We start from the raw sequence: 17,421 nt of genomic DNA on the forward strand, positions 1-17,421 counted from the left end.
GTCTACCACATGATGCCTTTCAATTTGATCAATCCAGGTCCACTATGCTTGTAGCTAGATTAATGTGTGACCCAACCATATCAGCGCAATTGTAATATGTTCACTAGAACTACCACACTATAGCGGTTGATTATACTCTTTTTGAGTGACAATAGTACTTAGTTACTGTTTTGACAGTGTTCATTTTGTTTTTATGCCCACTGAAAAGCCAATGCAAAGTACTACATTTCAGGTCTCAGCCATGTTTCACCTCGGTCTGTTTCTCTCTCACTGTTCTCTAATGTTATTAAGCGTTTTCAAAGTTCTCTCTAACACAGTGTGAAGCCATTGTTTGCTAACTTGCCTTAATCTGTGCTTTGTTTGGTACGGGAAATATTGTTCATGGGGGAAGTAGATTATAACAGTTATAATGTTTTATAGTGGGGAAAAGTATACTATTAGATACACATGTAGCCTACCTGATACAGTGCCTTGCGAAAGTATTCGGCCCCAAAACTGATAGACACATATCCCAAGCGACTTACAGCTGTAATCGCAGCAAAAGGTGGCGCTACAAATTATTAACTTAAGGGGGCTGAATAATTTTGCACGCCCAATTTTTCAGTTTTTGATTTGTTAAAAAAGTTTGAAATATCCAATAAATGTCGTTCCACTTCATGATTGTGTCCCACTTGTTGTTGATTCTTCACAAAAAAATAGTTTTATTTCTTTGTTTGAAGCCTGAAATGTGGCAAAAGGTCGCAAAGTTCAAGGAGGCCGAATACTTTCGCAAGGCACTGTATATATTCAATGTGTAGACATATGAGACTGTTGTCACAGCTCCATCTACTCTGTGAGGAGAAAATCCTAACTCCCATTTAAGTCAAATGGACATCAATGCATAGCTAAGTGGTTTTAGTGGAAGTTAGGCTTCTCCCCACATTCTCTTAACTGCCTCAGTCTCACAAGTGCCATCATTATGATTTATATAATTGTATGACTTTTCACTATTTACTGATTTCAAGCCTTTCTATGCGTGGACAATACAAAACAATATCTGGACAAATTGTTAGTTTTCATTTACAAACTTCATTTCAGAATAGTACAGTTTTCTACTGCATACAGTGCATTAAAAGTGGGGCTAAAATATGATTTGGTCCTTCATTTAAAAAAATTGAAAATGCCTTCAAATATAAAAATATATATATATTGGCAAAGCTTAAGGTCTAAACATGGCATGAAATATTATATATATTTTTTACACATAAATTGTCATGGTACATACTGTACGTTGCATAGATCTGAGATCACATATAAGGCAGCAGGCAAAGTCTGAATGTCCGGTTGTAAAATTCAAGTAACTTAACATGAGAATTTTGGGTAAAAATCCACTAATTACCAACATTTTGCAATGCTAGATCAGTGGTTCACAAACTCGTCACACCCCTCTTGTTGGCGGAGAGAACATTTAGCAGGTTTAAAGCACATTTCCTGCAATTCTATACACTCGGCAAGCCTGCCCAGGGACTGTGGTTGAAAATTAGCCGGCTGGCTAAAACACTTTTACTGAAAACGTTGATTAATGTGCACTGTCCCTGTAAAAATAAACTCGACTCAACATGAACACACAGAATATGTAGGGAATTAGCTTTAAAATGGCAGCCATGGAGGGCGATATTTTTGAGAGGCATTTAAAAGCGAATTTCCTACATTCTACACATTTTGCCGTATCTTGTGTGTGTTCATGTGATAGCTGAGTGACTCAAACATGACAACAAAATCAATGGGCTAAAAAACACAGCAGCTGGGTCTGTACAGCTTGAGTATTTCTAGAACAAAGTTACCATGACAGCAGCTCTAAGATATGAGATACTTTAGTGTATGTGGACACCTCTTCAAATGAGTAGATTTTGCTATTTGTTTGCCAGTGACAGTCTCTCTCTTCCCATTCAAATATTTGTTTTCAACAAAAAGTTCAGTAAAAGACCCATGTGATTCCATTTGATATTGCGAGGGTTGTTTTGTTTGCTCGTTGCGCTGTCTATGTGTCGGTATATTGTCTATAAAAGTGGATCCTCGTGATTGTATCGTTTTTCCCTTTTAGACCACATAGGCCTAATAAAATACTTCAAATGATAGGCTCTCTGTCTCTGTCTTTCTGTCTCTGTGTGGTGACTTAAAGAAGAGTAAAGGTAAGGCCTCAACATCTTGCTGAATTAACACCTGTCTGAAGATTTACATGCTAAAAATCACCACTGAGCTGTGTGTGTGTGTGTGTATATATAAAATGGATCTAAAATAACCCTCATGTACATATTTATAAAGGCAACGCATGAACACTGTTGGTCATTTGAACAATGTATTGTTCACACAAGTAGTCGCGAAATATGAAGTGTGACAGGATCGTCATGAAGTAGGGTCAACCTGATTGTGACTGGCCGCTTGTATGAAAGGCCAGTGGGAATCCTGTATAACGAATCAATCCATTGTCTTTGGTGTCACGGAGAATCTGATGGACTACTGGATCCGTCAACCGCTCTTGCTTGTAAAGTAGCAGTGATTTGGTTTGTGCAGCTATGGCATTCCGGTATAAAACATTTACTTTAAGATTCACCTTTGTGCATTCTAACTGTAAGTCTGTGTACAATACATATATTTATTAAACTCGAGTAACCTGACAATTTGACACTGATTACCAAACATTTGTTTGAGGGTTTCAACCAAGGGTACACGTTGGCATATTATGTGTGTATTGTGCATATGACACCAGTATAATGCCTGTATAACTGTAATAACTAATGACCAGGGGTAAGGAGTGAGGGCAGTTAAGAGTTTTGATTGGGCTTTTGGACACCAAAGGCCGTAATAAAGACGTTGACTACAACGATGATGAAGATGAGTGCTGTGGCGATGTTCTCCATAATGTTCAGCTTGAAGTGGGTGCTCTCATCGTTCAGGTTCCACTTCACTGCAGAACAAGAGAAGAACACAAACATGTTGCGGATTAGCTTAGTGGCTCCAAGCATATCCTCAGCTCATAGAAAGCAACCAACAGAGGGAGCTATGTCAAAAGTTGTTTCTAAGACTGGGGCCCTGTTTGAATTCCCTAAAAGTGCATTCTTCCTCTTCCCCTTGACGTAATCACTGAGTAGACAATATTGGACAAGTGAACTCAAGGGTATTCACCTGTCCAGTCATTTCTGATCCTGCTTTTCTGTAGGAAGGAAAGGGAAAGGGGGGATACTCTGAATCAGAGAGGTGCAGGGGGCTACCTTAATCGACATCCACGTCTTCGGGGAGCAGTGGGTTAACTGCCTTGCTCAGGGGCAGAACGACAGATTTTTACCTTGTCAGCTCGGGATTCGATCCAACAACCTTTCGGGTTACTGTGCTCTAACCACTAGGCTTGATGCACTTTTAAATAATCAGACTGACGCCTGGCTTTTGAACCATCAAATATCCAGTGCCGTCATGTTTAGCTAATCATTATTGAACCATGTGATATGAAGATATGGCATTTTACATTTCCTACACTCAGGTGAATAGTTATTTAGTTATATGCCTCACTAGAAAGGAATGCCTATATGTTGTTGTGGGGGTTGTTATGAGAGTTGAAGCCTGACTCAATAGAGGCACACCGCCTGTAATGTTAGCAATTCTGCCTGAGGACATTAAACTGAGTATTCCTAATTTGAACCAACTGAGAGGAGAAATACAATGGATATACAAACACTGTCTCCAATGGTCCCGTTCTTTAACTCTCCCACCCACACAATGGGAGCCCCTGGCAGGGGAAGATACGGACATTATAGCCAGGTACACAGACAATAACAGAGAGAGCCATTCAAACATAAAGTAGGGTCAGAAACATGTAGGGAGTTTATCTGTTCTTGGAGTTGAGGAGAAACAATGGCACCGTAAAACCAAGTGTTTATGTCTCATCAATAGGGTCAGGAGTTTGTCAGGTCACATGGTCAGGAAAGACTCTTGGCCCCATGCCTCATCAATCTGTGGCTACGTCCCAATTATCCCTCCTTCCTCCCAAAGTGTACATTTCCCTTAACTGATTTTAAATTAAATGACTGGAACAAGAAATATGGTGGAAACTCCTTTTAGCCCATGCCTCCGCCGATCCAACGCTTTTAGATTTGTGGAAAGTATTAAATGACTTCACTCTTCAGGAGAAAGGAGATGAGGAAGAGGACTTTGCTGGTTTGAGCCAGACGGGAGTGACTACGACTTTCTTAATAGCCTCTGAGGGGATAAATAAAATTGAACAGAACTGAGACCCACCAATGAAGATGAGCAGGACGCCCACGGTGATCTGCAGGATGAGGGATATGGAGATGAAGGTGATGAGGGGGGTGTAGAAGGTGAAGTCTGGACCCTGCTCCAGGACGGCCTTCAGCTGGGAGGCGTTGGCCATGAGTAACGCCACGTCCAGCATGCTCTCTGCTGCACTCTTCTTATTAGCATACCGGTTCATGTTTATAGGTTGGCCTGCCTGCCTCCGATTCCAGGGGCCTTGACGCCGCTCCTGGACATAGAGACTTAACGTCAGTACAACAGACAGAGACTGATAACACACCTGAACACAGAGGCTAACATCAGTGCACTATCGATAGCGACAGCAGACCAAACCCCAGGAACCTGAACACAGGAGACTGACGTCAGTACAACATAGATATTCAGAGATTTAACACTGGCACATCACTGTTAGGACTTAGTAGAAATCTAGATTATATGAACACATGTTAAATCGGTTAAATGCAAACATTAGCATGTATAAAGCCATGTTATTACCTGGTACTCCCTCTACATAGCCATGTTATTACCTGGTACTCCTTGTAAATAGCCATGTTATAACCTGGTATTCCTGTATATAGCCATGTTATTGCCCGGTACTCCCTGGATATAGCCATGTTATTGCCTGGTACTCCATGTAATATAGCCATGTTATTGCCCGGTACTCCTTGTATATAGCCATGTTATTGCCTGGTACTTCTTGTATATAGCCATGTTATTGCCTGGTACTCCCTGTATATAGCCATGTTATTGCCTGGTACTCCCTGTATATAGCCATGTTATTGCCTGGTACTCCCTGTAAATAGCCATGTTATTACCTGGTACTCCCTGTATTTTGCCATGTTCTTTTTTACTTTTATTGGTATTCTTTATTCACTGTGTATTTAATCCTTGTGTCATTTTCTATTTTTTACCAAAAAATGTTATCCTTAACTCTGCATTGTTGGAAAAGGACTAGTAAGTAAACATTTCACTGTTAGTCTACACCTGTTGTTTACGAAGCATGTGACAAATGACATTTGTGTTGATGGGGAAATATGGGGGAATTCTAGTGATTTCTGCAGTTGCTCTGCTGTGGTATGTGGGAAAGGAAAGTGTTGTGGGACTTTTAACAGGAAGTGTGACCATGCACATGTTTCTCACCCACCCCATAATGACCAAGTGAAAAAATGTTTAGCGGGAGGGGAATTCTGGCGATTTCTACAGGGACTGCTGTTCATTTGTGGGAAATGGCCATTGTTACGGCTCTCTGTGCACAGATAACTGCTAGAAAGGACGAGAGGTCTAGTGCCATGACTCCTCTGCAATATCCTTCCAACCAGGGTGTAACTACTGTAGCTGTCAACCAAGAGGAAGTTGGATAATATGAATGTAGAAAGCAGAGAGGTGTGTCATTGTGTCTTAAGTGATGCGGAAGCATGTTTTGTGTGTGTGTACTGAACATGTATTACTTGAGTGTATTGTAGAGCAGTAGTGAATACTGTTCAGTAACAGTCCATTCGTTGTAATTGTTAATTATATGAAGGAACTGTAATTGTTGTATAATCAACAGCATGACAATGACTATTAATGTCAGAATATTGCAACGTTATCAAATGAGGAGGACTGAGGAATACTTCTCCTAAAGTATGTGCTACTATACTATGGTAATAACATTGTGTAGTACAGCAGTGAGGAGTGGAGAGGAGAGAAGCAAGACCGGTCTAATGAGTGCCACTCATGACACATGTTTACCAACAGAGTAAACCCCAGGAATCCATTACAGCAGAATTAATAATAAATAATAATAATATATGCCATTTAGCAGACGCTTTTATCCAAAGCGACTTACAGTCATGTGTGCATACATTCTACGTATGGGTGGTCCCGGGGATCGAACCCACTACCCTGGCGTTACAAGCGCCATGCTCTACCAACTGAGCTACAGAAAGACCAGAACTGATGTCATGCTGTCTGCCTCAGTTGTCAAACAAATGACCGTGTCTATATATCTTGTCTTGTCTCAGCTTCCCGAAAGTTTACATTTATTTCAAGTAGTTCAGTTCAGAATGCCCGCTCCAGCTGTGAGCCAGTTTTACTCGGCTTTATGTTGCTTTACTCTCTCCACTAATTCAAAAGGCATAGGGAGGGCATGACTGTACGGTGATGTAATTACATTGTTACGTCATTGGAAAAGTGGGCCCCTAACCCAAACATTACCCAGGTTTTTGTGTGAGTAAAACAGAGAAGTCCACATCCACATGCCTCTTGCCACCTCTGAAAACACACAAAGCCCTCAGAGGGGAAAAGTCTCCTTGTGACCAAGGCTAGCGATGACTGGACAGTTAGTTATCTCTGAGAAGCAGCCTGCTTTCCCTCACTGCCTTATCACCCTCAAATTCCTGCACTCATCTTTCTTTCTTTTGTTTATTCCATTCTCTCTATCGTTCCCTTTCTACGGCCCTGTTTTGCGTGTGCCATTTTCCTCACTCGATCTTGTTGGCCATTTTTCTGCATGCCCTTCCGAGGGCTAGATTCACATACTGCTGTGTTCATGGCGACGTTCTAGAAATAGGCCTACTGAAAATGGTGAACTTCCTCAAATTCCGTTTCTCATAGTCCATTACCTCCCCTCGTCTTCCTTCTTTGTTGTCCGTTTGGTCTGGTTATCTGTCCCGCTCCCTCTCTCTCGGGCTGAGGAGGGACTCACCTCTACCGCTGATGTCCAGAGTGTTATAACATGCTGAGATACAGTACATGTCACGTAATTCCCTGTGACGGCAGAAACCCTTCTTCTGCGGGATTGTTGAGTAACAGATAGATCATTGTAGGTCTGAACAGACACCGCTGATCAGTCAGTGTTGTTACTCATCTAGAGATGGGTGTTCCTTTTAGCTCTTCTATTTATTTTTTCTTCTCTGCCCTTGTTCATACACCGGCAGTACATCCACTGAACAACTGTTGTTGTTTGACTGGGAGCTTCACATGTGGGCTCTTTTCGTGTTGCTTTTAACTGAACAATTAGACTCGACAATGAGCCTAAGCCACAGGTTTTTGATCAACACTGAAGGGTAAAAAAACAACAACAAAGCGTGACGATCACAAGGTTTTCAAGGGAGTTCAGTCAGGACTTTTCTGAGTAACCGAGTCATCATGGCCCAAATGTCAATGATTTCCAGAATACCAGGCCATGATGTCACTTTGCTCACAGAGCAGAGCGGTTTCAGACTGGACACCTCCTTTGTGTTGCTCATAGCACTGTTTCAGCCACTATGTTTTAGATGAGGTGTCAAATTGCCTAGGTCATAAACAATATTGTGCTTTCTTATTTCTGGACTGTCTGAAATAGGCCTGGATAATGTCTTGCAAATGGGTTTTAAAAGCTATCAGACTGACAGGACACTGTGTGCTTTCTGATGGTGCCAAATCTGGTTTCCTCAATATTATAAAAGGCGTACCGCTGAGGTTGGTATTGGGAACTGTTCTCTTTACTATTTATGTAAATAATATTAGTCTATGTATTAAATCGTGCAATATTAATCTGTATGTAGACAAAACGGTTATGTATGCAGTAGCCTGGTCAACAGTCGGTGCAATGTTGGAGCTGCAATCTGAATTTGTTGCATTATGGAAAGCCCTGGTTGATTTTAAACATACTTAATATGCTGTTCTCTAATTCATGGGAACATTTCTCAGGGGGGCTACATATTCACTCGTTTGGATGCCTCTCTTATTGAGCGGGTTCCCGCCTATACATATCTCCGTGTTTTGGATTGATAAAGATCTAACATTTCAAAAACATGAGCTACTGAAAGAACTCTGATTTAAAGATGTCTTTAAAAAAATACAATGTATTAGATCTTGCTTCCATGAACAGAACGAAACGGGTTGTGCGGTCAAACTTTCCTGCCAGGTCTTGACTATGATGACATTGTTTACCGGACCGCAGCAGCCACTAAACCAGTGGGGACTTGGGGAATTCTACTGCTTTAATCCTCACGGTTTTGACCTCTTGGTGTTGTGTAACGGGAGTTTAAGCAGTGACTGAAAACTTAGGTGGTTTCCCCCTTAGTATAGGTTCACAAACACATGTCCCTGGATACTCTCTGATTAAACTTTAAGACACACCAGTGAAAATCAGTTACTGCTGGTGGTTTGATCACTGTGCTCAACAAAGTGGGTTACATTTGGAAATCATCAACTACATGAAACAATGTTAAACATTAAATGTATGAAACACTAATATTTTTGGTGTTTCTAATTATTTGTGTTACATCAACTCATATTTAATCATATTATCAGTAAATCCAACACATTTTTATGGCCATTATTGATTCCCTGGAATTTCTTTTATATGTGTTAACTCAAACAATTTATTCAAGTTTTAGAAAAAAATCCAAAACAGGACATTACATCAACTCAATAATATAGAGTGTAAATTTGCTGTCTTCATTGTATCATGTAGATTCAACACTTTTATTTTTTATTTATTTTTTACATTGAACACTCTTCAGCTGTTAGACTGTTAGACTTCCTTTAACCGTTTTTAGGTTATAACTGAGTTATAATGCATCACAGATTTTATATACAATTGATACATCTCGTTATTGCCATCTTCTAGCTACCCAACATTGTTGGATCAAATCCTTGGTTGAACAGTGAAAGTGATAATTTTCCTCATTTGGGTTTTCAAACACACATTATTTGAAGGTTGGTCACTAAGGCAACATAAAATCACGTGTTGTCCAAGTTGCATGCAATAAGGAATTCCCCTGCTGTCGGTAGCCTAAGTCAGGGCAGGGCGCATGTTGTGGCTCCCGAGTGGCGCAGCGGTCTAAGACACTGCATCTCACTGCAAGAGACGTCACTACAGTCCATGGTTGTAATCCAGGCTGTATCACATCCGGCCGTGATTGGGAGTCCCATCTGGTGGCGCACAATTGGCCCAGCGTCATCCAGGTTTGGCCAGAGTAGTGCATCATTGTAAATAATAATTAGTTCTTAACTGACTTGCCTGGTTAAAAAATAAATGATGGTCTCACGCTTAATCCTCAACAGGTGCGCTTTGGACTAGAATGAATGAGTTTATTTGATTAGCTGTAGGCCTTGTAGTAGAAACCCTGACCTATTGTCCCAAGGTTCGCGTGACAATGGTCTTTGAAATAGGCCTAAAAAGTGATCAAGCTTTGTTTAGGACAGGCTATACTCAGTTGCCAAGTGTTAAAGCACCCTGCAGCCACTGACAATGTAATAAAATGCCAATAATGTAATAAATATGCCGAATGCATAATGTAATATCGTTTTTTTTGTGTAGATTACTACATTATGTTGTGGGTAAGAGATATCCATGAATAGTGTAAAAACTTTATCCAATATTGTATTATTCACTGCCCCCCCCCATTCATATCAAGTCTCATGCTTCAGTAATAGCTGACTTCACACCAAACCACATTCCTGAACAGTAGATTGAAACCTGACTTTCAAAATACACATTTGACCCCCAATAAACACCCACAACCCCAGTCAGTGAGTCAGTCTGACTGTCTGTGTAAATGATGGCGAGAGAGTGTGTGCGTGCTTGTGCAATTGTTTTGTTGCAAACTACTACTAAAATCTCAAATGTATGGCAATGTTTTTATAGATATAACCCTGAGAACAGCATCACAAAATGGTTGCCTAAAGTGGTAAGGACTTTGTTTCATGGTCCCACAAAGGTTTTGTCTAGTTCCCGGTTTGTCCCGGGGACGTTCACAATAATGTTTTTTAGGACATTCATGAGACGTTGTTTCATGGTCTCCTGGAGGTTTTTGAGTAGTTCCCGGTATGTCCCGGGGACGGCCCAGAGGGCATTTTATGGGACGTTCTCGGGATGTTTTGTCATCATCCCCTGAAGGTTCTTGTACCTGGCTTGTTCGCTTGTGTGTTTCAAAGAGCTGTCAGTCAAGGCAGGGGCATGAATAATAGCTCCCTGCCCACTCAGCCTGTTCTTTCATTACATTTACATTTACATTTAAGTCATTTAGCAGACGCTCTTATCCAGAGCGACGTATGCTTCCTGATAGTTAGAGATGAGAGAAAAGGTACAATATCTTCCATTTTTAGCTTTATAATAGTGAACAAATATTATGGGTGATGTTTTGGTAATTCAAAATATGTTTTTACTTGGAAAATAGGATGACTGTGCGGGACCTTTAACACTTTAACACTGTGTTATTTTTTTTAACTGTGTGACTATAATATAAATCAATTTAATTAAGACAAAATATCTGAAATAAATATCAGATAATAAAGGCCAGTATCATCTTATTTACTTAAATAAAAGAGAATAAATCATCTCAAACTGCAGCAGTCAAATGATTTGCGCTCAGAAGCAAGCACCAACAAGCCTCACATTGAGCGTAGGAAATTAGCTCTACAAAGTAAAAAGTATTATTATTATTACTATAAAGACAGAAAAATACACATGTAAAAGCTTCATTAAATAAAGGAATATTCGTGGGAATATAGCCATAATATACACAAGAGAAAGGAGAATGGAATATGTTTGAAAAGCCATTTATTTAAATAAATTGAAGCAGCCTCCATGTGCGAATCCTATTTTTCAAACATGTTGATATTTCTTAGTGTCTATTGTGCAAATAACGTTCTTTTTTTATTGGAGAAAGAAAACAAGTAGGCGACCAGTAAGGTGCAATAAACTTTTGTTTGTGATCTATTTACAGAAAATGTACATATAGGAACAAATCAGCCTGAATATCAGGACGCGCAACTGCAATGTGTTTCAACTGCTTATATGTACATTACATCTGAAACTGTTCTTTAGAGATTGCAACCCTTCTGTCCCCACGCACAGTGTGTTTAGGGCTCCATCTACCTTCATTCCTCCTGGGCCTACTGATCCAGTGCTGGATGCGTACCAAATGCTGCTTTGTGAAGACATATATCTAAGCTAAAAGCCTCTGTCCCTTATGCCAGAAACATCTTTACCCACTCGGACAAACATGCCCTTAAATCTCCAGAATGACACCTCTATTGTCATCCACTTAGTGGACAAGGTAGGTGCTGTTAATGTACAAGATTACACTGTCTTTAAGACTGAAGTGCTCAGGCAACGAAATGATCAGACGTTCTATAAGAGGCTCACAAAAAAAACACAAAACAGCTTTTGGCTGTAATCGAACAGACTGTCTGTCACTGAGGGTATGTGCAATGGTGATCTCACCAAAAAAAACGTACCTCTTCGTCGACATGTCCGTTCATTTCCATGATTTCAGTTGCCATATTTGCCTCTTAACTATTGAATTTGAAATAAAGCGGGTTAAATTCCAAAAGTATTGTGGGAGTTCGTGTCGTTGTTTCGCTGCCAGTGTCCGCCAGGTCTGTCGCTGTGTGAAATAAAGACTAAGATGTGGAAGAGTGCCTTACCACCCGTCAACGAGGGGTGTTTCCACACCGTGGCTCAGGAACTGAAAGTAGATCCAGAATCGTCAGGTTCTGATCTATAAGGAGAGCCCCTTTTCATTTGGAATGAGAAACAATAGTTTCACAACATAAAATATGCAATAAAGGGTTTTTATGAAATTATGTCAATTGTCATTGATCTGATCATTTTCAAGCCTTTCAAACTTTGGGTTACGCCTGATATGTATAGCTTTTAACAAAACATCACCATGTCAACATCAATTGAATAGCCTAAGGCTTATTTTCGACTGTAACACCAGTGTTGCACTATTGTATAGGATACAAGGGGAATTGTGTTTTCATAGCACTGACAGAGAGAACTTGTGAAGAGCAGAATCAACAACAACTTCTGCATAATCTCATACTGAACAGTTGCTTTGTGAAAAGGTGTTAAAGTTCACTGTGAACCATTTTTATGTAAATGACAGCTGAAAAGTATAAGTGGCCTGCCTGGCTTTGGCCTCAAGTGAGACGGGGTACCGGCTCCCAAATGGAAACAGAAAGGTATTTTTAGGTAAAACACTGGGGTAAATCCTGTATATAAATGCACCATAACTGTTGTAGAATGAGTCAAAATAATGATCAAATTTTCAGTGCTGAATGAAGGTGCCACATTGCATACATCTTCAGAAACAACACCTCTACTACGTTGATTCTCAACACAGGGGCCCCACAAGGGTGCATGCTCAGCCAACTCCTTACTCCCTGTTCACCCATGACTGCGTGGCCAAGCAAGCCTCCAACTCAATCATCAAGTTTGCAGATGACACAACAATTATAGGCCTGATTACCAACAATGACGAGATGGCCTACAGGGAGGAGGTGAGGGCCCTGGCAGAGTGGTGCCAGGAAAATGACCTCTCCCTCAACTTCAACAAAATGAAGAAGCGTATCATGGACTTCAGGAGACAGCAGAGGGAGCATGCCCCTATCCACATAGGCAGGACCGCAGTGGAGAAGGTGAAAAGTTTCAAGTTCCTCAGCGTACACATCATTGACAATCTGAAATAGTCCACCCACACCTCAGGAGGCTGAAGAAATTTGGCTTGGCCCCTAAGACCCTCACAGACTTTTACAGATGCACAATTGAGAGCATGCTGTCGGGTTGTATCACTGCCTGGTACTGCAACTGCACCGCCCGCAACCACAGGGCTCTCCAGAGGGTGGTGCAGTCTGCCCAACGCATCACCGGGGGCACACTGCCTGCCCTTCAGGACACCTACAGCACCCGATGTCACAGGAAGGCCAAAAAGGAGATCAACCATGCAAGCCATGGCCTGTTCACCCCGCTACCATCCAGAAGGCGATGTCAGTACAGATGCATCAAAGCTGGGACCGAGAGACTGAAAAATTGCTTCTATCTCAAGGCCATCAGACCGTTAAATAGCCATCACTAGCCGGCTACCACCCGATTACTCAACCCTGCACCTTAGAGGCTCCTGCTCTAAGTAAGTAGACATGGAATCACTGGTCACTTTAAAAATAGAACACCTAGTTCCGTTAGTAATGTTTGCATACTGTATTCTACTGTAGTAGAATAGTCAATGCCACTCCGACATTGCTTATTCTAATATTGATATATTTCTTAATTTCATTATTTTACTTTTAGATTTGTGTGTATTGTTATAATTTGTTAGATATTACTGCACTGTTGGAGGTAGGAACACCTACCTGGAGGTTGGAACACCTATTGTGACCAACACAATTTGATTTGCGTATATACACTGAATGTCCAAAACATTAGGAACACCTACCTAATATTGAGTTGTACTCCCTTTTGCACTCAGAACAGCCTCAATCCGTCAGGGCATGAACTCTACAAGGTGTAGAAAGCATTCCACAGAGATACTGGCCCATGTTGACTTCAATGCTTCCCACAGTTTTACCAAGTTGGCTGGATGTCCTTTGGGTGGTGGACCATTGTTTTATACACACAGGAAACTGTTGAGTGTGTAAAACCCAGCAGCGTTGTGCAACGGCGTCCTTCGTTTGTCAAAAGAGAGTCGGACCGAAATGCAGCGTGGTGGTTACTCATGTCTTTAATGAAGAAAAACAAAAGCGATACATTAAATAACTTATAGAAACAAAAACAACAAAGGGAACGTGAAACCTAAATACAGCCTATCTGGTGAACACTACACTGAGACAGGAACAATCACCCACGAAATACAAAGCGAAACTCAGGCTACCTAAATACGGTTCCCAATCAGAGACAACGAGAATCACCTGACTCTGATTGAGAACCGCCTCAGGCAGCCAAGCCTATACAACACCCCTAATCAGCCGCGATCCCAAATACTACAAACCCCAATACGAAAATACAATAACATAAACCCATGTCACACCCTGGCCTGACCAAATAATATAACGAAAACACAAAATACAATGACCAAGGCGTGACACGTTGCAGTTCTTGACGCACTCAAACCGGTACGCCTGGCACCTACTACCATACCCTGTTCAAAGGGAATTAAATATTTTGTATTTCCCATTCACCCTCTGAATTGTACACATACACAATCAATTGTTTTAATGTTTAAAACTCCTTATTTAATCTGTAATCTCCCCTTTATCTACACTGACTGAAGTGGATTCAACAAGTGACATCAAATACACTCTTAGAAAAAAGGTGCTATCTAGAACCGTAAAGGGTTCTTTGGCTTCACCTGGTTAGTCATGGAAAGAGCAGGTGTTCCCGAATGTCTTAAGTATACTCAGTGTATTTTCTGAGGCAGAATACGTGAGCAGTAGTAATAGAACTCTCCTGTAGGTGGAACAGTCTGCACGGGCAAAAATAGCACTGTCATGCAAGTTTCATTTCAACAGAGATTGGCGCAGCGCCATTGAGAAATAAGAACTGAATAACTGTAGAACTCAACTGATTTAATAGAATATAACATTGTTCTATTGTATTCTATTGAACATAATATAATTTATATTATCAAGAACAAGCATGTTGCCTACTTATTTATTGCTGTTCACTTTTAGGCTATAATTTGCTGGCTGTTCTATTCCAATATATTATATTGGGTTATTTTCTATTCTATTCTACTGCACTTAACTCAAATGAACAGAATGTAGGCTAGAATATATTTTAGTCCATCAAGAATAAGCAATTAGCCTACTTATCGGTGATCATGTGCATGCTGTTCCATTATATTCTACACATTTAAGTGCAGTAAACAGAAAGCAGAAAACAATTACAATAGAATAGGCAATTATCCCAGTGATCCCTTTTCGGAAATAATTTGCAGGTTTCTGCAGGGCACAGAGAGAGCGCCCTGTGGGCTTCTCGTCCTTCACAGGAGGCCGTGGCGTCATGCAGAGGATGGGAGGACACAGCGAGTGGTGTGGTCCATTTTACTACCCGTGTCACGGAGGCTGAAAGGTAGCGCCTAAAAACGTGCGTATTTATTGGATACGTGTTGTTGCTAGGGGCGTGGGTTTGTGTCTTAAAATGGGCCTGTCTCCTTGCCATAGAAAGTGTAATTTGAGAGAGACATGGCACAAATACTGTCCGAACGAACGGTGAGATGCTCTGGGAGAAAACTGTGCCGCAGTGAGCAAACAATTTGATCTGATCAGCGCTTTTACTCCGCACCCGGACACCGCTCAACAGAGGAACTGCCCCCCCAGCGGAGTGCTGCGCATAGGGGGCGATGCAATGGGGGCGATGCTGTGATGTGGAGGTCACACTTCCCTGACTTCATTCTGCTTTTCAATCGATAAATAACCGTAATACATGCGCAATAAACAGCTACTGGATCGACTAGCCTACGATTATAGTGGTCACAGCGGCTCACCTGACAGTTGCATGTGATGGGTATTTTGAGAGATTGGAGAGAAAAACAGGGAACTAATCCTTACCCGACAACCGTGAGTGTTCATCGTAGCAGTTCTCCCTACCACGAGTTCTGCAGCTTACACTGTACCCAATTCGATCAGTTGATGAAACAAAGTCTCATTTAACGAAGGCTTTACCGAAACTGCATATGATAGCAATTAATTACAATTGTAATGTATTAATGCAACATTTCAATTGGCTGTTTGGCTGGCTGGCTTGATTCGTGATAAGATGAGCCGTATTAAATCATGTAGTGGCACCATTGCGACTGTTTTAAGAGTTTTGTCTAATTGCCGTTTTATAAATATGCTAGATATCTCAAGTGAGACTGTTTAAGGGATTGTATAGCTGCCTAACTGCGTCAGTACATGCGAACGTTGCAGGTAGCCTATGCACATCCTCTCTGCTGAGGAAGGACCATGAAAGCAGTAGCCTCTGAATGTCACCGATAACTGTCTAAATATTTCCGGGGGATGGATTCCGGGGATGACTCGGTCTCGGACGCGCCACTTGGATCGACATTCTCCTCGGTTCCCAATTTAGACTCTGACACCAACGCCAACATCCGTATCTATGAGAACCGTGGAGAGCGGAATGTCAACAACATGGAAACTGCAGCGCTGAGAGGGGCAAGCGACCCGAGCGCGTACCCCTTATCGGATTACCGGGGACTGGTCCGTCAGAGGTTTATTCGCAGAAGCTTGTGGTTTTCCGACGCGGACGACCAAGCGTTGGACGCGCCAGAATGCGTCAACAGTACTCCAATGCTCAGCGTCCACCTGCGCACCATCGTGGACCGAACCCGCGCGCTCGGACCTCGCGTGGCTTTCCAGGTCCAGGAGAGCTCGAGCACCGAGAGCCAAGTGGGGCAGAAGGACAGTGCGACTGAGAGTGTGAGCGCGGATGAAGAGAAGGAGAGGAGCGAGGCCGAGCCAAAACCAGACGATGCAGCTGCACCGTCGCCTGATACCACCGGGAAAGCGGGGATTGACGAGAACGAGGATGAGAACGAGATAAAAGCCGTGTCCACCTCACCCGGGGGCAGGTTTCTCAAGTTCGATACTGAGATCGGGAGAGGGTCATTTAAGACTGTCTACAAGGGTCTGGACACAGACACCTGGGTAGAAGTTGCTTGGTGTGAACTGCAGGTAATTGAATAGGACTCCTTGGTTTACACTCTAAGTTACTAACTCCATTACAATGTCTAATTGTTTGGAACTAGAAAAATCCTTCTGAATACATTTATTTATTTATATATTCATAACTATTTTATGAAGCTGTAATAACACCTATTCTTATGGCTGCCTAAGGTGCCCATATAGCATTTTGCACTAAATGTGGCAAGTGTTAGCCCATTAAGGATGCTGAATTCTTCCCAGACCTTTTTTGTTGTTGTTGGTTATGAGGGCCTTCGTCATGAAACTGTAGTCTATTATGAGGCCTATGATACCACTGCACAGACACACTGACAGAAACGATGTGTTGCATTTAAAAGCATTATGGTAGATTGCCACCACTTGCACCTGTGCTAGTTCAGACGATTGCACCTGTGCTAGTTCAGACGAGACAGAGTGGAGGCTGGTAGTACTGATGATGGGACGTCAGTTTTGATGATGGGATATCAGGCTTGCGCCACCTGTCCCTCCCTCCGCCCACACATGAAAACAGACCCTGTCACCATTGTGTTTAATACAACTCTGTAATGTACATTTACAGCGGACTGAAAAAAATATACCGTCATCTTGCTGCACATCAGTTCTGGATTGGGTCCATTTGCAGTCAATACAAGGTTTCTGTACTGCTGCATAGAGCGTTTCAGGGTGTCGCCAAATGAGCTGAGAGAGGAGTTTAGT

The 17,421-nt window shown here is 41.8% G+C and overlaps 2 protein-coding genes across 3 annotated transcripts in view; one reads left to right on the forward strand and one right to left on the reverse strand.

The window, feature by feature from the left end:
• Nucleotides 1-1,048: 1,048 nt before the first annotated feature.
• Nucleotides 1,049-11,693, reverse strand: ninj1 (ninjurin 1). The gene is made up of 3 exons (XM_046312784.1): nucleotides 11,500-11,693; nucleotides 4,273-4,516; nucleotides 1,049-2,947 (listed from the first exon to the last, which is right to left on the reverse strand). Exons 1-3 carry the CDS (start codon nucleotides 11,542-11,544, stop codon nucleotides 2,805-2,807), a joined length of 432 nt encoding a protein of 143 aa, XP_046168740.1. The 5' UTR covers nucleotides 11,545-11,693; the 3' UTR covers nucleotides 1,049-2,804.
• Nucleotides 11,694-15,176: 3,483 nt separating this feature from the next.
• Nucleotides 15,177-17,421, forward strand: part of wnk2 (WNK lysine deficient protein kinase 2) — a 71,651-nt gene continuing 69,406 nt past the window's right edge. For both annotated transcript variants that reach the window (XM_046311697.1, XM_046311696.1), the window contains exon 1: nucleotides 15,177-16,716. In XM_046311697.1, the coding sequence (XP_046167653.1) occupies nucleotides 16,042-16,716 (675 nt within the window). In that variant the 5' untranslated portion in view covers nucleotides 15,177-16,041. The remainder of the gene's footprint in view (nucleotides 16,717-17,421) is intronic.

The sequence above is a fragment of the Oncorhynchus gorbuscha genome, linkage group LG18 (genome assembly GCF_021184085.1).
Source record: "Oncorhynchus gorbuscha isolate QuinsamMale2020 ecotype Even-year linkage group LG18, OgorEven_v1.0, whole genome shotgun sequence".
NCBI lineage: Eukaryota > Metazoa > Chordata > Actinopteri > Salmoniformes > Salmonidae > Oncorhynchus > Oncorhynchus gorbuscha.

Bases quoted from the DNA above. Each gene is read 5' to 3' on its own strand.
- ninj1 (XM_046312784.1), bottom strand. From the start codon at position 11,544: ATGGCAACTGAAATCATGGAAATGAACGGACATGTCGACGAAGAG. The intron at 4,517-11,499 runs GTACGTTTTTTT...CTCTATGTCCAG, and splicing joins ACGGACATGTCGACGAAGAG to GAGCGGCGTCAAGGCCCCTG. The intron at 2,948-4,272 runs GTGGGTCTCAGT...CTTGTTCTGCAG, and splicing joins CGTCCTGCTCATCTTCATTG to TGAAGTGGAACCTGAACGAT.